Genomic DNA, 24954 nt, shown 5'->3' on the forward strand with positions numbered 1-24954 from the left:
TGCAGACATGGAAATGGATGTCAGCAGTGAATGGGATAAATGTAGCATAGGTTTCCTATTCTTATGAAGATCATTGCTTCTCTTTGGCAGTCAAACCAAGATTTTAGGAATGACACCTTCCAGACATTTTAAATTGGTAACTTCCAACAGGGCAGATTTGTAGTAAGAGCTTAGGATCACTCACTTGCAGTCAGTTTTGAAGGGAGGGAGAGGAAAGTGGTGCTTTTAAATCATGAAGTGAATGGTAAATTCTGAATAGCAAAATGAAAGTTTTCAACCTATTTCTTTTAATCATAAGCAGTAGGTAAGTTTAAGGTGCTGCTTAATAATTGTAAAACTCTTTGTCAGGATGGGTGGCTTAATGTAACCATTCTGTGCTTAGTCAATGGACAGTTTATGCGGCTGACAGGGGGATAATATTATGTGTTGGTCTTTGCAGTATATCCGTGTGTCATATGACACCAAACCAGATTCTCTGCTGCATCTCATGGTGAAAGACTGGCAACTAGAATTGCCCAAACTCTTAATCTCTGTCCATGGGGGGCTCCAGAACTTTGAAATGCAACCAAAACTGAAGCAAGTGTTTGGAAAAGGTCTGATAAAGGCTGCCATGACCACTGGAGCCTGGATTTTCACTGGAGGTGTTAGTACAGGTAAACTATTCCTGGAACTTTTAGTTTACTTAAGAATTCATTCATTCATTTTCAGCTACTATTCTTTCCCAAAGGCAGAAGATTTAAGTCTACATGAATGAGTTATTAGCCACTAGACCAAAAAAAGGAACACTGTAGCAAGGAATCTACGACTAGATGTGATATTTTGTCAATTCTCCTCATAGTTAAGAAATCTTCAACTTTGAATTGGCCTAGTTTTAACTTCTTTCACTGTTTTTTTTTTTTTTTTTTAATTATTATTATTATTATTTTTGCATAGGTTTTTCTCTTACTAGAAGTCTATTTCCTGTGCCTGTTTTTATACACAGTGTTTTTATCAAACTACAAAGGCTGAGTTCCTTAAGACTGTCACATTTTTCCAGTCCTTCAGTCTTTATCACACCTCTGCCTTGAACTCTCCTTTTATTTATTTATTTAACAGTTTTCTTAAATTTTAAATGCTGCAATTTTTGGTACAGTGCTTGATGAAGCTTTTAATCTCTGGAGTGAAACATGCTTAACACACTGTCATCTTCCATTTGACACTTCCTTGTTCATGCAGCCAAGGACTGAGCCGTTAGGCTGTGTGATCTGTCTGAGAGTTAGTGATCAGCTGATTATCCATCCTAAATGCCCTGTCCCTGAGTCACTGTCTCCCTGGATCACCTATTGCTATGAATACCTACACTCTGACTTGTAATTATATGAGGTATTTATTCTTAAAGGAATTACTGTAAATTAATGATCTTGAAACACAAATCTGTAAGTTGGGTGTAAATGATGCCACAGTAGTTGGAGACACTGTGATCTCCTGTTTGTGTTTTCTTCCAGTCTTCAGGCCACCTGAAAAAGTTCTGTGTCTTTGTTTCCTTTTTGACCATATCTAAAACATCATGTGTAGCGTAACTCCAGATAACCCCACCGGAGGTTTTTAGTATTTCTCATGGAGTCTCTGAAAAATGTGGCATTGATTTGATGTCCAGAATTTGAAAGATGTGTTGAAAGATAGCTGACTCGTTATATACTATTATGTTTGGAGACCAGTTGGTTTCTAATTCATTTCTCTTTAATATGGATTGAAAGTGACCTTCAAAGAACAATCAGGTGCAGATTTTCATTATAATATTTCTAGGCCACTATCCTCATGAAATAAATCTTTGTATTACCTCTCAGAAAGCTACGCAAGATAAAAGTGAGCTCCTTTGACTTTACTTTTACAAGAAAGATATATCTTTAAGGGAAGGTGATGACTGTTGATCAGAGTAATTTTGGAGTGGAAAAACATCTATTAGATAACCCGCATGCTTTTTGCTTGCTTAGACCCCAAGTTTGTAAACTGATAGCATTCCATATGTGTTCAGCATTGTGTACAATGAATGGTGTAATTCCATTTACTGGTACAGATTACACTGTGGTAAGTTAAGTAACTGGATAAGTTTTCCAAATGCTTGAGTGAATTCAGAACAAGGATGTGAAAAAAAAATAAGATTTAAACAAAATATAAGCATGTGTTTGTCTGCATTGCATATTGTATCATAAAGAACAGTTTAGGTAGTGAAAGTAATGCAGAAAATTAGGGAGTTCAGTGAGAAGCAAGAAGAAAATTCTGTTATTTGGTAATCTCTTAAAAGTGCCAAGAATTAATTCAATGATTTGTATCTATAGGTGTCATTCGTCATGTGGGAGATGCCTTGAAAGATCATTCTTCAAAATCCAGAGGACGAATCTGTGCCATAGGAATTGCACCATGGGGCATTGTAGAAAACAAGGAAGATCTGATAGGAAAAGATGTAAGTGTTTTAAGGAAATTCCTTTGTAATTAGTAATGTCCGTTCTGTAGCAAAATACACAGTTCATCTATTTGTAGTATTAGTATTTTCACTATTTTCACTGTTTCTAAAGCATTGCTTAAGAGCTGAAATTGGACAATTTATTGAAAAAAGGCTGTTGTTTAAATACGACAGGATGTCATGTATGACCACAGAGTGCGTAAGGAGCTAGTTAGGTTTCCATTACTTTCACTAGTAGAGACCTCTCTGGTGTGAGCTGGTTTTAGGTTCTACCTTCAGCGCGGTTATGCTGAGTTTTATAAATCATGGAAGTGCCGAGTTTTATAAATCATGGAAGTGCCTTTTTGCTTCTAGAACTTCATCGTAGGTGGGTACTCAGGAGTGGCTTATTAACCAGTAGTGACTCCAAGTGAGCATGTATTTTCTAATGCAGCGATAGGAATACATAAGACAGTATGTGATCAAGCAGAGTACATCAATGAGCGTAGGTGAACATGCAGGAGAATGCACAGATATGACTGATTCTCCAGTGAAAACACTGCTGTGAAGAGTTCAAGTTTTGAGTGTAAAGGCTAGCTCCTTTTCTAATTCTCCTCTGTTTTCAGTTACAAACATCTGGTTGATTTCTTTCCTCATAAAGTGTGTGCTTCTGTTGAATGTTGTGGAGGATTTTCGTGTTTATTTGGTAGCTCTAATGTAGGTGCACCTCTCCTTTTGACAGGTAACACGTGTTTACCAAACAATGTCAAACCCTCTAAGTAAGCTCTCTGTGCTCAACAGTTCCCATACCCATTTCATTCTGGCAGACAATGGTACACTAGGTAAATATGGAGCTGAAGTAAAGCTACGACGTCAGTTGGAAAAACACATATCCCTCCAGAAAATTAATACACGTAAGTGCAGTGGGGCAAACTGTAAAAAATAATGTGTTAAAGAAGGGAGGGTAGAGGGAAATACTTGAAATACTTCAGGGTATTGGAATTAAATGTTTCTTCTAACTCTTCCTAGCAGGAATTTGATCAGGACTATGTGACTAAACTAGATGAAAGAGCCCACATCTAACATCATAGAAAACCCAGAAAAGTAAGGATCACGTAAAAAAAAAAAGAAGAAAAGTTGAAAAATAAGTGAGGTGAAGGTTCAAAGCTGTAAGAATTTAAGGAAAAGAGAATGCAAAGTATTTTTGCAGTTCTAGCAAGAATTTTTAAGCATCTGTAAATACACAGAATGGGGCGATGTTATACTAACTTTATGTTTATACTAACTTTTTTTTCTCTTTTATATGAATTTTTCTTTTAAAACACCACACTCAAAAGTCTGTGATCTTCCAGATAAACTCAGTTTGAATTTTGATTTTTATTGAAGCAGTTACTAAGATAATTTCTCATCGGTGCCTCTATATTTAGAGTTCCACGCAGTTTTAAATTTTTTGCTAGTTGTTACATCCTCTCTAAAGCAACTTTCTAGATTTGTTTTTGTCACTATTTAGAAAAAAAAAATAGATACTTTAAAATGCATTTTTCATTAAAACTTCTGTTGAAAAAATACTTTTTAAAAAATGTTAAATAAATAAGAAGTGCTAATAGCTGTGGCTTTCCAGCAAGTTAAACAAATAATTAGAAACAGTCAAAAAATATATTAGTCTTGGATTCTCGACTTCAATTAAAAAGTGCAGGAAAATAGACATCAGTTCTGCCAGCTAGCCTTCCGACTTCTGAGAGATGTCCTTAGAAGCTGTGCATGCCTATAAAAATAAGATAAACAAAACATTCAGAATGCCAATTGCATTTGGACTGTATAGTAGTCTTCAATAGGGTTTAAGTGCCCTTTACAGTAGAGCAGAAAAGTGAAGTAAAGAGCTGGTTTACAGACTAAAGATGCATTAAAAGATCTGCCAAAAGATATTAAAGCATTCTCGAAAGTCTTCAAATACTGCTTTTTGCTTACAGTTGGCTTAAGAAACTAAACTCACTAAAATAATGCCTATTGCCTTCAAGCATGGAGACAGCGTCACGCACTGTTGCCCATGGACAGACATTGGAAATGGCTAACATGGCTTTGCTTTTTTCATCTTTGTCATCTGCAGAAATGCTGGGAGAGTTGTAACATTATAAAAGAGAGCACTGGCTTGGAAGATAAGGAAGTCAGGGCCCAGAGGCAAGATATTCTGTATAATTTCTTCTAATACCACTTGGGGCTGGGAGTATTGGTTCTAATTTAAATAGTGTTTGTTTGGTGATTCTTGTCACAAAAGGGGCTTACTTGGGAATACGTGTAGAAATTTTGAGTTCTGTGAAGCTTTGCAATACACTTGCCAGTAACAACATACAGGGAGTTGTTTTGTTTCTTTTTAGTCGCTTCAAGCACAGGCACCTCTTCTGGAAATCTCAGCAGCAATCACTAAGGATTTCATGGACACAGAGGCCGGCCCAGGCTCTGTGACTCCTTATCAGAGCTGGGGTATATTGACAGGAGGATGTCAGGAAGCTTCTGCTGTTACTGTCCATGATGTTCCTGTTCTTCGGAAAGGAATGAAGGCTAAAACTGCGAACTCAGCAGTACAAAAAAGTACATCTTTACAAAACACTGGTCATTTCACAGATTAAGAACTGAATTCAAATGCTTATAATAGTGGGATTAGTCAGCCTTCAGGTAATGTTTTGTTCCTCATTTCCCCAAGTGATCTTGTGACCGAGGCTACTGAGACCCTGTGACCTGTGGGCTTCCCTTTGTCATCCTATGCCTGGAGATCACAGTGAGGCAGGGACAGCAAAGGGATGCTCAGCTGTCGTCTCTTCCATCGGCCAGCCATTTCAGCTTCATGATAAAGAGACTAAATTCCTATTCTTTATCTTATGAGAAAGCATAGGTGTATGTCACCTTACTGAAGACTTCCTGTAGGTAACCAATGAAGACTTAAAGCATCAAAGGCACAGTGGTTTAGGAGCCATCTAAGTTATAGTGAAGATAATGAAGTAATAGCAGAATCATGTTTAGCTGTTTTATCTCTGCATGGTGTCTGTTGAAAGAGATTACAAACATTTCACCATCACTGAGTGAACAAATGAACAATATGAACCTGACGGAAAAGCAAGGTGTCCTGTGTCATCTGGGATAGAGTGAATTTTCTTCATAGTGGCTGGTATGGTTCCATGTTTTGGATTTAGGAAGAAAATAATGTTGATAACACAATGACATTTCAGACACTAAGTCAAGGACTTTTCAGCTTCTCATACTGCCCTGCCAGCAAGGAGGCTGGGGGTTCACAAGAAGGTGGGAGGGGACAGAGCCAGGACAGCTGACCCAAGTTGTCCGAAGGGATTTTCCATACCATATGATGTTCTGTTCGACCATAAAACTGGGGGAGTTGGCCAGAGGAGCTGCTGTTGTTTGGGGACTGGCTGGTGGTGAGCAACCGTTGTCCATCACTTGTTTTTTGTATTTTTTTTTTTCCATTTTCATTCCTATTAAATTGTCTTTATCTCAACTCATGAGTTCTACTTTTTTTTTTTTTTTTTTTTTTTTTCCCCAGTTCTCTCCCCCATGCCACTGGCAGGAAGTGAGCAAATGGCTACATGGTACTTAGCTGCCTGCCAGGTTAAACTACAAGGGCAAAGAGATATCTTAGACTTTTCTATTTGGGGTTATGAAACAGTGTATGGACATCTTTCTGTAAGGGTATCTCCAAATCACATCCCTTCATAACATATCAACCTCTTAACCTTGGTTTTATTGACACTTCTTTTTTGTTTCTGTTCTGTTTTTTCAGGGCTGGGACAAGGTGTTCCTGTAGTTGGACTTATCGTGGAAGGTGGTCCTAATGTTATCTCCATTGTCCTGGAGTGTCTACGAGAAGAACCTCCTCTTCCTGTTGTGATATGTGATGGTAGCGGACGAGCATCTGATATTCTGTCATTTGCACACAAATATTCAGAAGAAGGAGGGTAAGATTGTGAGATCTTCACCAAAGCTACATCTTGCTCAGGGGGCGCAATGCCTTGCTCTTCTAAAAGCTTCGTAAAAACAAAGCTCAGGGACAAAATGCTTCTAACAGAAGTATTCTGCTGTTAGTCAGCTTTTGATGCCTGTTTGCTCTTAGTCCTGGTGTTAATGAGTGGAAGTTGTTAGCACTTGGAATGTATTTGGTGGTCCGTTAAAATAAGCTTGGTCTCAGTGCAGTACACTGTCATACAAGCTCCACCAAAGTTTGCTGCACTGTCCTTGCTGCTGGGTTGGGTGCTTTAAAAGTGAGAAACAAGCGGTTCCCAAGAATTATTCCTTTTCTCAGGCCGGGACTGTGATTAATTAGTTCACATCTTTTCAAAATGTGTACTGCCAGCGCCTAGCATGTTGTATGAATGACATTGATGCTCCAAGATTGCCAGACCAACTGACCAGATGTTGGGCTTTCTTCCTTTGTTTCTTGCTTCTTTGACAGCTGCTCATGGCAGTTAGTGCTGCTTGGTGCCACAGAGTGGAGGGTGCTGTCTGGAACATTCTGCTTCACAGCCCTCCTGTCTGCTGTAACAGTTGCTTCTAATGCAGTGTTTTCTGGAAGCTGTAATTTTTATGATTGGCTGTTTGTCCTTTTGGTTGGTAGAATACAGTTTGTTTAAAGAAGATTTGAAACCTGTATTTGCAGCAGAAAGCTCATTGCATTGCAGAGTAAAAGATCTCTCCTGACAAATACTCCAAGCAGAAGCAGAGTATTGCATTTTCTTATTTCAGTATTGCTTCTTCCAGTCAAATGAACATGTTCCCCGTTTCCACTGTTGCTACTGAAGATAGAATCCTGATATTAAGATTCAGGGAAAAATATAATGTATTTTCTTCCCTAGGGTACAGCACACCCTCCTTACACTGAAGAAACAGTCTCTGTTTCTTTGACAGAGACATACTTTCAATTTTTTTCACTGAAACTTAGATTGGATGAAATATTAAGCAGACAACTATTACTGTCGAGCAGTGCAGATGTCATGTGCTGAATTGGAAAAACAGTTCTGCTGGATGTACGCATATAGTACAGCTTTAATCCTAACAGCTATTTATGATTCAGCACCTTTCTTTCTATTGAACAAGCCTCCTTAGCTTAGATCAAATTTGCCTTTTTTTTTTTTTCTTTCTCGTCCATCTTTCCCATCAGCTCACAGGTAATTGAAAGAGATTATTAGGATCAATCTGTACAAGATCTGCTCACTGCATGACTTTATTTCCCAGTACACATAATGCAGTGTCCAGTTTTCCTTTCCAATAATGATGATGAGATAAATGTGTTCACCTGGTAAGGCAAGTCTGTAATGAGAAATTTCTGGCATCCCTTCTATCAAATTACAAAAAATCATTTTTAACAATAAACTTTGAATTTTTCTGCACTTGGCAGGCTCAGCTGTGTCATTGCTTTAAATGCCTTCTGGTTTTGTTTGCTATCATCTGAAAATATGTGTGTTTTATTAGGAAATGAGTGAAATTGAAGAGCTCTATTTCAGACTGTTTTATGAGATCAATCATTTCTGATCTTTTCTGGAATGTTTTCAATCTATCTTTTTTAATCACCTTTGGTTTATATGTTTCCCAATTGATATTACAAGGTTTCACATACTCTAGCAAATAAATTCTATGTTTAAGAAGTAAAGAATAACCAAGGTGACATACCAGTAGTGTTGAAATAGTTTGGGTTTTCTGGCTATACTCAAAGGGCCTTGAAGTGTTTAGAGACAAAGGTAGGGGTCCAGTTAAGTGTACTGCTGAAATTCTGAAGGCCAAACTTCTTAACAAAAGTGTATATATACATAAACAGGAAGAATAATAGCTACCTTATAATACAGATACAATATTCAAGGGCAAAATGATAGTTCAAGTTCCCTGCTGATTTTTCAATCAATATTGAGGTGCTGGGATGCGTAAGTGCCAGTCTGGGTATAAATCTCCTGATTACTGTTAATTTTTCATGAAATCATCAGCCTTACCCATACTGAATGCAGAGATCCTGTGTATTTTCATTTATTTTCAAAATGAAGTCACTGCACTGGTGCATGAAAAAATATTTCTCAAGCATAGACCTTCATAACATACATGTATATTAATTCTGTCAATGTTTTATGTCTCCTTTTTCATTTAGGGTAATAAGTGAATCCCTCAGGGACCAGCTACTAGTTACAATCCAGAAAACCTTCAACTACAGCAGGAATCAAGCTCATCAGCTGTTTGTCATTCTTATGGAATGCATGAAAAAAAAGGAACTTGTAAGTGTTACAAAAGTAGTTCACAGAGATAATTTCCTTGACCAATTTTTGTAAAGTACTTTCAAGTGTCATTCTCACAGGGCTACAGTTTGTTTTTTTTTTCCTTCATATAGGCTCATAAATATACACAATCACTCATCCATAAATCTAGACACCTGGACTTAGAAAGGGATTTTATCTTCTGGAAAGCCTCTGAAACCAGAATCTGAAACCAATTTCAGATTCTTCTCCTGTGTAAGGTGATAGGAGTTTTTCTATGAGACCAAGTATAGACATCCAAAAGGCAGACTACAACACTTAGATAAATGCATTAAAAAAGCATCAACTTCAGAAAGTAGAGGAAAGATCATTGAAAAAAGGATTCCTAGGAGCAATAAGCATTCAGGGTACATCAGCACAGCTTTGGTCCTCAACTGTAGTTACTTTTTAAAAGCATTTCATGCCAATAAAATGGGCTATTCGAGTCTTTAAAAACAACTGAAACATGAAGTGTTCCTGAAGATCCCAGCTGTGCTTGATCCTGGTTTGCTACAAGGCCTGTTCTATGTACTGTACCACTCAGACTCCTGCCAGTAACCCAGCTGCAGAAAAAAAGTGCGCTCAGGAAAAGAAAATCTTCAGTATTCACATCTGTCATCTGTGAACAGTGCCTTGAAATAGTGTTCACTGTGCCTGTGCCTTTACAGGCGAAGTGGGTCTTTGAGTGTTTTCCTTTGACTAATTGGTGAATAAATGTCAATATGACCTTTCCCTCGAGTCCTGGTAGAATTCCATTTCATGCCTTTATACAAACCTTAAGCAAGTGCTTTAATAGCACGTGAATAGTATAATGGATTTTTTTTTTATTACAATTAGAACTGGTATAGCTGGTATTTTTTTCTTTTGAAAAAAAAAAAAAAGAAAAAGTTGCATATTTCTGTAGATACAACAGAATTACCACAGCCTTCTCAGACTCAGATGTTTCAGGAATCAAACAACCTGCTATTGAATTTAAGCATGAAATGTGGGGCAGTTTTATTCTTTGAGATGCCTAATTCTGTCACTGAGGAGTGATGCCTATAGCACAAGCAACTATAAAAAAAAATATTAGAATTAAGTAATATAACTTTTTTCATGAAGCTGAGAAAATATTTTTCTAACTTCTCTGGGAAATGGTATTTCATGCTCCCTTATATCTAAGTATGTTTTCCTTCCACAGAGCCCATGCTTTTTATCTCTGGTCAGCTCACAGACAAACCATTAACTCCTCATGTCTTTCCAAGTTTAATACTGTCCCTAAAGATAATGTGAATTTTTTTCTTTACAATCTTCAATAAACAAGTAAACTGAATGCAGCATTCCTTATAGTTCATAATCTTTTCAGTGGGGTGTCTGTTAACTGAGTCAAGAAACACGTGAAAAAAACATGATCAGGTTCTCTCAGGATTAATCTACAAAGCCATTCTTGACCCCTTTCAGGAAGCTGTTCTATGACAACTGAAATGATGTAGGATTGGGGTGGGAATTTTTATCAAGCAATCACCAGGTGCTTTGCAGACTTCCTACCAGTTTCATGTTCTCCGCTCTCTTCATAAAGCTGTCATTTCTCCTGAGATTATGCTTGGTATTGTCTCATGCTCTCCAGCTTTTCTTTGTAATGTTCATTTCAGCTGCCAAGGGATACTTGCTTAGATATCTATACATTTCAAGGTAACAAAACTCTGAAATGCCAACGAGTGATTTCCCATATCCTGTACAGCGTCATAGCAGTCTGTTCTAATTGTGCTTCCCTTCTTCCCCCATTCTCCCCAATGCTTTTCTCGCCAAGGTTCATTACATCTGATGCTGTATTCTCTTCAGCATGGGGGGAATTTTTGGAAGAAGAGAAGGTCCATTTGAGTTATATATCTTTTCCTTGATTTTGTCATACTTTGATACTACTTAATTCTTGGGTTCGTAAAAGCCAGATCATGCAATTTTGCAGGATACATTTAAATACCTTTGTCAAAACTAAATTCTCTAAGGATTAATCTAGCTGCAAATGCTACTTGGAATAGAATATGACAAATACCATCTTTTCTAGTAATGTAACTCTGTGCTACAATCAAATAGATGCCCATCTGTTCATATTTTACTTATGCATTCAGAAGTTTGATTAGCATTGATTAGCTCAGCTGATTATTACATGAAGCCTTTCTTAAGGGCTCCAAATATGAAGTCTTTAGATTGTCTGAGTAATGTAAATATACTATTGATATATTTATATTTATATGGTGCCAAGATTGCTTCCCTACTTATGCCTTCATCAGAAGTCACGTTGGTAGTAGGCATGATTATGCTAAGCTGACTGTAAGAGCCAGCCTTTTTAGAAGAATTGATTGAGGAAGGAGAGCCGATAGCTGCCTTAGCCAAACTGCTTCAAATTTTAAAATGTTCTTTAGAGCAGGCCTGGTCTACTCAGCAAAATTCAGACACCGACTGAAGCAGGCTTATGATTTACCTTTCAAAATATAGTCTGATTTTTTTTTTGCTCATTGATATAACTTTTACTTTAGTTCTTTTCTTTCTTGATGTCACTGTGGCAAACGTTTATCTTCATGTGTGTGCCAAATCTATTCAAAGTTTCAAGAAGATTGCCAGTCCCACTATTTAATACTGGCATCTACTCTGAACCAATGTTTTTTGAAAATGAATATTTTTTTACTTTTTGCCTGTATTTAGAATTAATTAAATTAACATAGAATATTAGGTTATTCTGCTTTGGTATTTATGATTGTTTAATATTTAGTTCCTTCAATGGCTAAGTTTTGTATGAATTACTGTTTTTAAAGGCAGTGAACTGTAATGCACTCATCTAAGCAAACATAGAATCACACAGAATCACACAGAATTTCTAGGTTGGAAGAGACCTCAAGATCATCGAGTCCAGCCTCTGACCTAACACTAACCAGTCCTCCGCTAAACCATATCCCTAAGCTCTACATCTAAACGTCTTTTAAAGACTTCCAGGGATGGTGACTCCACCACTTCCCTAGGCAGCCTGTTCCAATGCCTAACAGCCCTTTCGGTAAAGAAGTTCTTCCTAACATCCAACCTAAACCTCCCCTGACACAACTTAAGCCCATTCCCCCTCGTCCTGTCACCAGGCACGTGGGAGAAAAGACCAACCCCCACCTTGCTACAGCCTCCTTTAAGGTACCTGTAGAGAGCGATAAGGTCACCCCTGAGCCTTCTCTTCTCCAGGCTGAACAAGCCCAGCTCCTTCAGCCACTCCTCGTAGGACTTGTTCTCCAGGCCCCCCAAGAGGAGCTTTTTCTTATTGTTTCTGGATTTTTGTTTGTCAATGTGCAGCATATCACAGAACTCAGAAATACTTGAGTATTATAGTCAATAAAATTAATGGTATGATAGTTTTCTCGTATAAGTAGTGTTTCCATTTCCAAGCTGGCATTTCCAGTTCTACTGAAAAGTAGTAGAACTTTCAGAAAATGATCAGTTGAGTATGACAGTTTTGTCTCCACTTGTGAAAAATCAGGGATTTGGTGAAGAATTTCATCATGCTTGCCACATTTACCAATATAAGAATTTTTTACAATAACTTTATTGAAAAAGTTTAATTCGCTGTTTCTATAAAATTGCGATTTCAAAGAAAAAATGAGTGGAACTGTATATTTTGAAAATTTTCAAGCCTTAGAAAATAAAGCTTCAGCATTCTGCTCTTTTTTTTGTATTTACATGTTTAGTGTCTCTCTTCTATGTGTTGTAATTCTGTGTGTTTGGTTTAATGCTGTCCTTTAGATCACTGTGTTCCGTATGGGGTCTGAAGGGCAACAGGACATTGAGATGTCTATCTTAACTGCTCTCCTCAAAGGTGGGTTTTGCAAGGAAGGATGCACAATTTGATTCCCTAGAGACACTCCTATGCACTGCCTGAGGTTCACTCTTAATATTGAAGACTGATTTATTTGCTTGGGCTCAAAGTACTAACTTGAAAATCCTTGACTGAAAATTCAGATTAGCTCAAAGTATAAAATCTAGATAGAAATTTTTGTGTGGCTTCCCTCACTTGAAGGCCTGGAATGGGAATGCTGCAACAGCTGTATTGATATTTCAACACATCGTAGTGCAATTCTGGCATATATTAATAAGGCTAGAAGAAATGGTGGGAAGATTAAAAGACAGTGTGGGTTTTTTCAGACCTCAGATTGTGCTCTTTAAGCCTTAGGGCAAATTTAGGATTAGCTCCCAATTTATTTTGAGCCTGTTATGTTTGAAGAAACAGCATCTGTTTTCTGTCTGCATATTTATAGTAGTTGATAACAGTCTCATTATGGGAACACTAATGCTAAGTGAGAGATGAAACAAGAATTATTTTACTAATATATACAGCATCAGCCAGTGGAGCTGAGAGGAGGAGTCTATTAGAAGAGTTTAATGTCTATCTTCAGCAACAAAATACAAAGTCAAAATTGGAGCTGTAATGGAAACAGGGGGATGATCTGGTTAATCCTTTTGAAATTAGGATTATGGGGTCAAATGTTGTAAATTGGTTTGATGCATTTACTACTTCCTAGTAGAATCATTCTTATGGTAATAGGCTATGGAGTCAGGCCTGTTGTTTTCTAATTCTTGAGGAAGTGAATTGCAGAATGTTATCCAACATTGTTTCATTGTGCATGAAATGCCAAACATTGGTGTGTGTTTCTCTTTAGGTACCAATGCATCCGCTCCAGACCAGCTCAGCTTGGCTTTGGCCTGGAATCGCGTTGACATTGCACGCAGCCAAATCTTTGTCTTCGGACACCACTGGCCAGTAAGACAAAGTTTTCCTCACCATATTATCGTAAAATCAAAGAATCGTTTTGGTTGGAAAAGACCTCTAATATCATCAAGTCCAACCATTAACCCTATTTGCTAACAATTGAAGATAAGTGGCCACATATTCACTCCCTGGATTTTATTGGCAGAAGGAAGAGTATTGAATTCTGGTTTATGACAAGCTGATGCTGATTTAAGACATCTCGTTCGTTAAGAATCATCTGTTTGTTTTGAAACTTCTTTGCATTGCCACTTGAATAAAATAGTAATAATTTAAACTCTGTGAAAAAAAAGAAAAACAGTTTCCTAACAAGGAGAAGAATAACCTTAAGTTAGATTCCATGTGAGATTTGAAAGAAAAGGGGAAAAAAATAAAAAAAGGCATTTTTTGGACTTCAGACTGTCTTGATGATATGTGCTAGCAGTTGTCAGAGTCCCCAGCTAACTGTTAGAATATGCAGCAAAGTTGAAATTCATGGAGCTGCTTAGAAGGAATTGTGTGTCTCAGTTCATTAACAGCTGTGAAAATCTCAAATTGGATTAATGCTGATGACCAAAATAAATCATTGCTGAAAACAGGCCTCTGGTAGGTAGTGCTGTGCCAAATGAACTAAGAAGCAGACCCTTAGTAAAACTTCAGGTCCTGAAATTTAGGTCTCTCTCACAATATTAGAACTGGTGTTGCACTGGTTGAAGTTAATGGTGAATCAGTGTGGTGCCCTTGTTTATTGGTGTTACTAAAATTTTCTATTTAAGCCACTTTTATGTTACACTGCATTGATGCTTTTTACTCTACTGCTTGAACCACCTTTTATCAAATTACTATAAAGTGTCATGAGGAAACAGCATGAAAGAAAGAGATGGAGTGAAGTACAAGGTGGTTTATTTGTTAATTAGATGTCTTTCCAGAAACTATACAATAAAGTGGTTCTCAAAGGAACACTATTCATGTAGATGCTATATATAATGTTGACAATTATTTAATTTAGAAGCCTGTATCATTAAAGCTCTAACTGTACATGCTGTTTTATTCCTTTACTTATAGTAATGTGTTGTTTCTAGTGTTCAAGGTTCATTAAAATGCTTCTACAGAGAAGATTTAATGATCCTAAATATTATAAAGTGTTATTACTATAAAACATTTTTTGGAGGGAATGCCCCAATCTCCCAATTATTGCACTTAGATTCAGAACTACCATGTAGGAACTGAATCCAGTTATTGTTTGTCCTATTTCATAATCATACTGTGCAACAATTTGTGGAAACTGCTAGCCAATTTTGATGCATTGTAATTTCTAATTCATGAAGATTGCTTTCAGTCATGAAGATTCAGCTTTTGCATGCTGTGAGGTGACAGATGCAATTTTATCCAGACTCACAAATGGTTTCACGGTAGCCAAGCAGAGAAGATTTTTTAAGATGAACAAAAACACAGAAAACAAGCCTTGTTAAAAAGCAACAGCAACAAAAAAATAGGCTTGGTTTTCTAGTTTTCTCTGCACAGCACGGATTGTTTTAATCTGGTTTTCATGTACATAGAGGTTATGTAACCTAAGCATTAGCTGGAGCAATTTAAGCCTCCAAGTCACAGACAAGTAGTGTCAAAATACTTGCATGTGTCCTTAACTGTCTTGGGTAGGCAGGTTAGAAAGAGGAAACCATTAGCAAAGAGTAGATGTGTCTGAAAAGGCATAAGCGTAAATATTATTTGCAGAACATAAGTTAACTAGTTAGGACTATATTTCATCCCCTTTTCAGCCTCTGCAGTATGGATACTTTATGGCATCATGCAACATCTTCGTTGTCTTTCTATCCAGCTCCTGCCCTGCTTGCTGCTATTTATTTCAAAAACCAATGCTTTACATGAGAGCAGAGAAGCTGAAGGGTCCCCTGATTGAGTACTGTCTATTCCCAGTCCCCTCACACTGATTTTGCTTTGAGAGAGAAATCTATGTTAAATCCCACCACAGGCTATCTACTTCACTACTTTGACTTGCAGTATTACTGACTGCATTAGAGATAATAGTTTTAATAAAAAAGTAAAGCAAAAGTTCTTTGTACTTCAGGAAATGATAATTTTAAGTTGACTGCATAGGAAAAGAGGTGACTGGCAAGCAAGTTCAATAGGAGTATATTCAGTGACATAATCACTGCATGAACAATTAGATTTCTAATACTTGTGCATTTTTAAATCCAGCCTTTGGGAAGCCTTACAGCTACTGAGGGTACAGCCCCTGAGAAGGAAAAGAAATCTCCAGCAGCTCAGACTAAAGCAGCCAGGGGGAAAGGAAAAGGGAAGAAAAAAGGAGGAAAAGCAAAAGAAGAGCCAGAAGAAGAAACAGATCCAAGAAAGCTTGAACTCCTGAACTGGGTGAGGTGGAAGTACTTGTATTAAAACTGTTCAAAAGTATTTTTTTTTTAACCTCTTTGTATGCCTTTCTATTAGTTTATGCAGGTGGGACTTAACCGTTTGTAAAACTGTATGAGAGACTGAATAATCCAGACTACTAGTTTTTAAAGTGCTTAAGCCATTCTCAGGAACAAAGAGAGAGGGCAAATAAACATTTTTATTCTACAGAACACTCATTTGCACATTTCTGTAGGATCAGCAATAGAATTGTGCAGGGGTGCTGTTCAGTCTTGGAGACAGGAACATTTCTCATCCAGTGTGCACTACATACAACCACACCACAACAGTACAAGGCAGTGCCTGTCTACTGAATCTTCTTCCCTGCACTTGTCAGAAGGAAATGAGGACATCAGTGAACAACTTCATCCTCCTCTGTATACATTATTTATCAAATGAAGGCAGCTTAAACATTGCCTTTTCTAAGTGCTTTATTTTCCATTTGCAGCAGGTTAAAGCATTTTGTTGTCTAAATTCAAGTTCATGTGTCTAAAGGATTGCTGCTCAAGGGCTTTTCCCCTCTCCCAGTGGGTTCTAAGCCTTTAGACCATGCTAAGAGAAGATCCTTTAGACTTTCTGACCATTTTCCAAAGCCAAAAGTTGAGTTGTTGAAGGAAAAGGAAGTGCTTTTTCCTGAACGATTTGAGCTTCTCAAGCATTAAATGTTGCCTTTTTTCTGTGAGTGACAGTGAGTGGATGATACATAAGTGAGTTACCAGGTAAATTATGTCAACCTCTTATTAAATATCTATAGTATCATTTTATTTTATTTTTTTAACTTCTTCCTACCATGTTAAGCAAGTAAATCTGTCTTTCACATAATATATCCAGTATGGCAAGCCTGGTTTAGATAAAAATACTAAAATAGATGACTGGAAAGCTATAGCCTTATTTGCCAGAGGTTCGTTTCACTGCTGTCTTGTCTCTCAAAAAATCACCTGTAAGCTGTACCATCTGTATTGACTTGCGCAAGGGTAAAATGTCACTTTCTAAATTCCTTCTCACTTAGAGATTAATCAGTGTATTTGGCAACTTGGGGATATCCTAAGTAATGAAAATGTTTGTGGTTGTTGGCCAGCCACATCATCTGTGCCTGTATAGTCCCATGTTTTCCATTCTGCAATTCAGGTGAATTCTCTGGAGCAGGCTATGCTGGATGCACTGGTTCTGGATCGAGTGGACTTCGTGAAACTGCTGATTGAGAATGGAGTGAACATGCAACACTTCCTCACTATTCCTCGACTGGAAGAACTTTATAATACTGTGAGTGAGCAGGAGTAACAAAATGCCATGTGGTATCTTTGCTACTCTATAGGGATGTCCTTTTTCCTCTTCTCCTTCTGGTATGTGCTTCAAAAATTGGTCTCTAAAAAGCTGAGCCGTAACAGTACAGAGAAGTTGGATAGCAGTAGAGGGAGCCATTGCTCTTACACATAGTGTCCTGAGGTTTCCCTATATATACGCATTCCTGATGCCTGAGCTTGTAGCAGCTTTTAGAAGCTGTTATACTTTGTTATGTAATGACGTGTTTAAAGTGCGTGTTAAGAACATTTAAAGAAACAATAAGTCAGCATCATTTTTCTTTTTGGCCCAGAAAAACAGAATGCTTTTCCCTAAACTGTAGGACTTCATGCTTCTTTATTTAAATTCTCCCGTACCGAAAACACAGCAAATTCTGCAAGAACATGACTACTTCTAGAGCGTTTTTCTCGCTGTTGTTTAAGTGGCAGGTAGTCCAGGGCAGTACTCATACAACATACAACTTAAGTCTAGTCCTCTAATCCCTTATGGCTCCTGTTGGAAAGCATAAGTTCAGACAGTACCAAAAACTGCTGTGACTTGAATCAAGATCACTGAACTACCACATAAAGTATTATGAGAAAGGGACTGTACAACTCTTAGTTAATACTGTGTTTGTCACCGTAGCCCAGTTCCTTCTTTTCACCCCTGTAAAACGTGATGGAACATAATTGCTGAAAGCTCTTCTTACAGGGCTATTTGTGTTTGTGAAAAATATGAATTATTGAAGCTCTAATGGATAGTGAATAATTTTTGTTTCAGAGATTGGGGCCTCCAAATACGCTGCATTTGCTAGTTAGAGATGTGAAAAAGGTAAGCTTAACAGCTGCACTACGTTTGCATGATTACATTAACAATATGAGTCAACTGTAAAAGCAAGCACAGCATGGGGGAAAACAGACATTTAAAATTGAGATGGTAGCTGTTAAGGAAAGTCAGATAATTTCTTGGGGCAAATAATGGTGTCAGTCTAATTTGGATATGGCTGTATTGCGTTACTAGTAACTTAAAAACAATGGAGAGGAAAGTAAAAGTAAAGCTCCTAATATTGTATCATTTGAGGTTTGATACTGTTTCTTCTCCACAAGAAGCTCCCAATAGGGTGTTACAAAGGAGGAGTGAAAGGAAAGGCTTGCGAAGTTTACTGAAAGCCCCACTTCCCAGAACATAACTTCTTCCCTTTTGTTTGTTTCACTGTATGTTACACAGTTATTTTTCTCACAAGTAGTCCTTGGGAGAAAATCTGTTCTGTTTCTAAGTGCTACAAGTCCTAAACATGTTATTTTTTTCCATTACACACGAATTAGTTCATTAACAGGGTAATTATAAAATCTGTTGTTACTTATTTACTCTCTTTGAGATTCTGGAGTTTTTATTCAGTAAAATGTAACTACAATGAATGGTCTTCCTTTTTGGAAGGAAAACTCCCATTTATTCTGGGGAGGCTTGAGTGTGGGAATTATGCAGTACTGGCTTACTGTGTAATTTGTAGTGATCTGCTTCCTAGTTTACTTTATCTCATTCAGTGTTTGTCTTTTTGAGTGTCACTAATGCTCTTCTGCCTTCTGCTTTCTGTCTGTCTCTCCTTCTCATTGCATTGTCGTGGCTCACTCATTCAGCGACAGTCTCGGGGATTCAGTTGGGTTAACATGGAGGTGATGTGTTTGCTTAGGTTATAGTCCTTTCATTGTAGCAGCTACTCAGTGGCGTTGTAGAAGCATTTAATGTTGTAGGATATAGCTTGAGCAACAAAGTTTTCAGCTTGTGGTTCTAGGAGAATTAATACAACTATACAGTTCTCAAGTGCAATGGTGGAAATTACAGTCTTTTTCTTTGATTCTGGGCTACATACTAATCTAAATCATTCTGCATTGTAGTCAACTCTGTAGATAATATTACTTCAAAATACAAGTTTCTGTAAAATATAGTGTGTGCCTGATATTCACTATGAAAATAAGTGAGTCATGCTTTTATACTGGATTAATAATGTTCAGTACAAAGTTATTTAAATTCACCAATTTAATTCTTGCAAACCACTTGTGCTTATATGGACACTGACAAGTTGTACAAGTAAATCACAAATGAAAATTTGTCCTCAACTGTAAATACTGCCAGAAAAAAAAAAAAAAATCTGGCCCCCAAAATTTTCATGATGTGAATTGGTTATCATCAATTTTGTACAAATATTGAGAGATTGAGACCAGTGGCTATAAATATTACCACTGTACCAGTATAAACATGAAATGATATGTCTAGTCAGGCAATTTAATGTACATTATCTTTTCTTATCCCAAGTCCTTATTTTGTTTTTGTTTTTTTATTTTATTTTGCTTGTTTTTGGTAGGGAAATCTTCCACCAGATTATCATATCAGCCTAATAGATATTGGTCTTGTACTTGAATATCTCATGGGTGGAGCTTATCGCTGCAACTATACTCGAAAAAGTTTTCGGACTCTTTATAATAATTTATTTGGACCAAAAAGGGTAAGAATGAGTTAATTCTGGATGTGGCTGTTGTGCTGATGGTAAAAATAGGTAGTACTTTGTTCCTTTATCATTGTGAAACATTGCACGTCCAATGCTAAAAAATGCTGTAAGAGTGATGTTGAAACTCTGATAGTGAAGCTATGTAAGGATCCTATAACACATCCACGTTAAAGGATAGGAAGGCCCAAAAGGTGATAAATAAATTGACCTGAAGGTAAATTTCCTCCTATTTCAGTAGTTTACAATCCACGGATTTCTATCTGTCCTGTCTGCATATGTACTTACTCTTACTTTAAGATGTAGCTTGACCTTTTAGCTTGAACTGTAAACTATATAAAATAAACTTTCAGGTCTGTTTGCCAAGTAATTAAATGAGTCCTCTAAGGAACTGCTCTGAGCATAAATCTTACCCTGCAGAAACCAACATAGTCTCTGTAAAGCATTTTGTAGTTACGGATCAATTTTGAGAATATCAAGCACAGGCCTTGCTTTGTTAAAATTCTGTTCTGAGCAAGTAGAATAACTCTTTTTGTTAACTTATTTGTTTGTTTGGTTCAGGTTTGAAGATCAAGTGAAGCTTCCTAAAGTAATTACAAAAAGCAATTGCTTCAGATGGTCAGAAGGCCACTCATACCCCAAGTAAACTATACCGTAGCCAAGATATAGTGTGTACATATGTATAATGTAGTACTATCTGATTGAACTTACAAATAAGCCTTTTACAGAAAATGTAAAACAGAGATATTTCATAATACAATAGAGGGAATATTGTTATGGGACCTGTTTTATATTAAGACCTGTTTTTCTTTTTACTGTTTGCTGTCAGTTCATTACCCTTTGTCTGCTTAGACTTTTTTTTTTTGTGAACATGAACGTGTTATGATTTTAATTCTCAAAGTAGTCAGTTATTGAATTATATTTAACTATTTTGTCTGAATCAAAAGATTTCACTTGGGTGCAGGATGGAAAACATTTTCTAACCCATTGCCTTCCTGCAAATACAATTAAGTGGGAGATTAATTAATTGCGCCATTATTGATACAATTATTTAGAAGAGTAATTCTAACAAAAATGTGTTTTTCCTTGGTATTTTTTGGTATTTGAATTTTGCCTCCTATCTAACTAATTTTCTTTTCTATTTTAATATTCAGCCGAAAGCTCTTAAACTACTAGGGATGGAGGTAAGTTGGATTTATTGTAAAATACTGGTTTTATCAGTGCATTTCTTGGTACAAATCTGCTCTTGCTCTTAGCTTTTTCACTATTATTGTGGCTTAAAGTAAATTGTAACTAGAGAGGATCTTGTGTTTTGCGAACAGCCTATGAAATACTTCTGACTTTTTCAAGGGTAGGGTCTTGAGAGCTGCTTAAAGCTTTGCATGGTAATCCACGGGCAGTTTTCAGCATTGTTATGTAATAACACATTTCATGCTGGAATGTACTGTAGATTAAATCATTCAGATGTGAACACCGATGATGTTGAAGAGGAAGTGTAGTCCAACAGTGCTACTTATAGTCAAATCTCTTTAAACCATGAAGTAACAATTAATGCAAAAATGAGGTTTTATCATAGACAAAACATTTAAGTGGAGTGAGAAAACAAGGTTTTATGGCATGTTAAGTGCTGTCTTCCACTACAAAAGATGCTTGCTACCATTGATGACACCATGCTTTGTAAATATGAGATGGAACTGAACCAGAATTTCAGTCCAAAACCTGCCTCAATTACCTGTCAGTCTGCAGAAATTTCGAGTTGATCAGGATCAAGTCTGGGATGGTGCCTAAGTGCTCACTCTGTTCTGGAGGCAGTTGCTTTTGTTTCTGAAAAATATATTTATACACAGCAGGAGAGCATTTACCTAAAGAGGTTAAGGACATTTCTCTATGAAGTGTGCCTTTATTAGTGCTGTGATAGTATTTGAACACTATATATGTACCTTTTGCTAGTGTTAAATTTGATGTGAACTCTACCCACACACGAAAGCTTCTGTTTCCCCCAGCAGATAAGCAGCTTTCTTCTCCACAAAGAAAAGTTCAAGTTGAATTTAATTTCTGTGCTCAGCTTCATATTTTCTGATGGATCAAAGCCAAAAGCTCAGCCACTCAGAGGTGCAGCCTTGTTTGATCAGTTTTGATCACATGTAGGTTACTTAATGCTTCTCCAAATGTAAATTTTGATTTTTCCTCTTTCTTCCAGTGGGAAGTGGTTTATGTGGCACAAACTGAAGCGTTCTCTGCACTTGATAGTGGGTGTAGCTCACTCCTTTCTAAAAGAAAATGTTGAAATGAAAAATGATCTTTTCATTTACTGAAGTGGTCAGTAATTTGATGCATCTCCAATTTTTATTTTCACTTCGAGTGTTAGCAGCTTTAAAACAAGAAGTTTAGGCTCCTTGGCACTTTCTTTCCTACCCAGGGTTTTGTTTTAATTTGCCTTTCAGAGTGTGAGGAGTACCTGATTTTTGTTTCTCCATCTGAGATTTTATGCTTTGTGCTTCAAAGATTCTCTACAATTTATTCACGTGCAATTTATTCACGCAGTTAAGGACCCCCAAATTTTCTGTAGGAGACCAAGGTCACCACTTGCAGTTCTTAGAACCGCTGAAAGAGAAATGCATGCTTCATTGTTGAACTGAAGAAGGTTTTTTTGGAAACCTGGGGTGTAAGGCTGAACCCTGAATTTGGGTTTAATTTTGTAATTGTCATAAAGAGGTGCTTTAGGCTGAGACTGCTTGTATGAACAGAAGTTGATTCTGTAGGATGGTAACTGCTTTTACTTGCAATCCTATTCTGAGATTGGAATCAAAGCCTACAATGATGATAATCTCTGTCTACACCTATATATGCAATGTTCTTCCTCCATTATTTAAACCTTAATTTACCCAATCATGGCTTTTTTCCCTTCAGGATCCTGCTTCATTGTCAGTACTTCCCTTCAGTTACTTCCATGTTGGTTCCTGTAGTAATGGCCTATCCTCTCTATCCCTTTAAGAAACGGCATACTTAAACCTTCCGTTTGCCCAGCATACATAAGAGGAGATTGCTTATTCAAAGGTGAACACTCCCTTTAGTATCTTGCTGTTCTTAAGGACACTATCTGCCTGTCTTTTCTGTTTGCATGTTAACCACTCTCTCCACCTGTATGTCAACCTGCAGACTGCTTTGACACCTGTAAGATATGCAGCACTGTTCTTCCGGAATAGATACAGACGTAGCAAATAAACTTAGAGTGGAACATTCACAGCGAAGTCAGGTTTGCTAAAGCTCCATTTACACTGCAGTAGAATGTATTAAATATTAATTCACTGCAAATCAACTGGTGCAATTACACATATGGTAGAGATCCACTTACAATGCAGTGTAAAGTGATGGCTTCAGAACAACAGGATTCTACTGTACTTATCCAAAATGGTGACTTGTAGTTAAGCATGCAAGAAATGGTTCTCTGAATAAAACATTAACCATGACTTGTAGTTAAGCATGCAAGAAATGGTTCTCTGAATAAAGCATTAACACGTGTGCTAGCCCAGTGCATGCTCTTTCGCATGTTCTCCGTAGGTTTTTTTTTATCATTTGCTTTAGCAAAAAGAAAAAAAAAAAGAAGTAACAATATCATATCCTCTCAATATGTGTCCTGTGCATGGTGCCATTGTCAGATTAGCTGTTAAAGATTGATAGGAAGAATTTCTCTTTTCTTCCCAGGATGATGAGCCTCCCACAAAAGGGAAGAAGAAGAAGAAGAAAAAGGAGGAAGAGATCGATATTGATGTGGATGACCCAGAAGTCAGCCGCTTTCAGTATCCATTTCATGAACTTATGATATGGGCCGTGCTGATGAAACGGCAAAAGATGGCACTCTTCCTTTGGCAACGAGGAGAGGAAACCATGGCCAAGGCACTTGTTGCCTGTAAGCTCTACAAATCTATGGCCCATGAGTCTTCTGAGAGTGAACTAGTGGATGACATCTCTCAGGATCTGGACAACAACTCAAAGTTAGTAGACCTGGTGCAAAGTATGTGTCTACCTGATAGAGAGGGTTGTTGGACCTGCTGAAAAGCTAGATTTTTAGTAGAGTACAATTCATTTCTAGACTGTAGGGTCATTGAGTATGACTTGGAGCCTAGTTATCAACCGTAAACAAGCCAAAATTTGTTCTCAGAGTCCAAAGGCAGTGCTAGCAAGGAGAAGACTTGCATTTTTTCTGATGGCGCACATTCTTTCTTCATCTTCTTTCTCTGTAAACCAGCTAGTTGTATTTCACAATGTTATTTTCAAGATATGATCGCATAAATTAAGGGCTATCTGATATAGTTAAACTGGTCTAAAGATGTTATTGGTATAAGCTTATACCAATAGTCTGCAGACACTAAAAATTTGATTGGGATTTTTGTAGACTGTCCCAATTCAAGTTTGAGACTCGGTTGTTCTTATTTTTGTGCATGGGAAGATATAACCCCATATGAATAGAATGAAAATCCCAAATGCAAGCAAATACTGATTACTAAATCAAACTTCACTAGACATACCTTGTATCTTCCAGAGATTTTGGCCAACTGGCAGTTGAGCTCTTGGATCAGTCCTACAAACATGATGAGCAGATTGCCATGAAACTGCTGACCTATGAACTGAAAAATTGGAGTAATTCTACCTGCTTGAAATTGGCTGTGGCAGCTAAACACAGGGACTTCATTGCTCACACATGCAGTCAGATGCTCTTAACAGATATGTGGATGGGGCGACTACGTATGCGGAAAAACCCAGGTCTTAAGGTATTTCTGTTCTGCATTTACTTTCAAATATATGGTTGCAAATAGTACTACATTACATATAGTGTATACATAGAACAAATTAGCATGCTAATTAAAGATGGTTTCAGAACATACCTGTTTGGAATATCCTATTTTTTGTTTCTAAACTCAGGAAGTCTAAGGAACATTATCCCGTGACAAAGGAAAATGACATGACAATGACCTATAAAAGGCTTAATGTGATTGGAACCTGAGAGCAAAGTTGTGGCTTTCAATACATATTGAGATCTGTTCATTTAAAACATGAGATTAAAAATCAATTGGATAAAAGCAAAAAGGTCTCCAGGGGTCCACACAACGAAGACAGATAGAAAAGGAATCTTGGACAGATTCTTATTAGTGTTGCACCAGAAGACGCAGAGTCAAGATTGAAATCTGTGCAATTGTATTGTGTAAAATAATGTGATCTTTATTCCTTTCTTCTACAATTTGATGCTTGTATCCCTTGTACTGATTTTTATATTTCCTGA

The 24954-nt window shown here is 37.2% G+C and overlaps 1 protein-coding gene across 3 annotated transcripts in view; it reads left to right on the forward strand.

Annotated features, from left to right (window-relative positions):
* TRPM1 (transient receptor potential cation channel subfamily M member 1) overlaps positions 1-24954 on the forward strand; it is a 125596-nt gene that overhangs the window by 86724 nt on the left and 13918 nt on the right. For all 3 annotated transcript variants that reach the window (XM_084532429.1, XM_084532430.1, XM_084532431.1), the window contains 14 exons: positions 440-653; positions 2319-2443; positions 3165-3336; positions 6213-6387; positions 8562-8685; positions 12463-12535; positions 13377-13477; positions 15680-15853; positions 17018-17152; positions 17951-18001; positions 19533-19673; positions 20828-20857; positions 23379-23668; positions 24217-24445. In XM_084532429.1, coding sequence (XP_084388555.1) covers positions 440-653; positions 2319-2443; positions 3165-3336; positions 6213-6387; positions 8562-8685; positions 12463-12535; positions 13377-13477; positions 15680-15853; positions 17018-17152; positions 17951-18001; positions 19533-19673; positions 20828-20857; positions 23379-23668; positions 24217-24445 — 2034 coding nt within the window. The remainder of the gene's footprint in view (positions 1-439; positions 654-2318; positions 2444-3164; positions 3337-6212; positions 6388-8561; positions 8686-12462; positions 12536-13376; positions 13478-15679; positions 15854-17017; positions 17153-17950; positions 18002-19532; positions 19674-20827; positions 20858-23378; positions 23669-24216; positions 24446-24954) is intronic.

This window comes from Aythya ferina (genome assembly GCF_964211825.1).
Source record: "Aythya ferina genome assembly, chromosome: 11".
Classification (NCBI taxonomy): domain Eukaryota; kingdom Metazoa; phylum Chordata; class Aves; order Anseriformes; family Anatidae; genus Aythya; species Aythya ferina.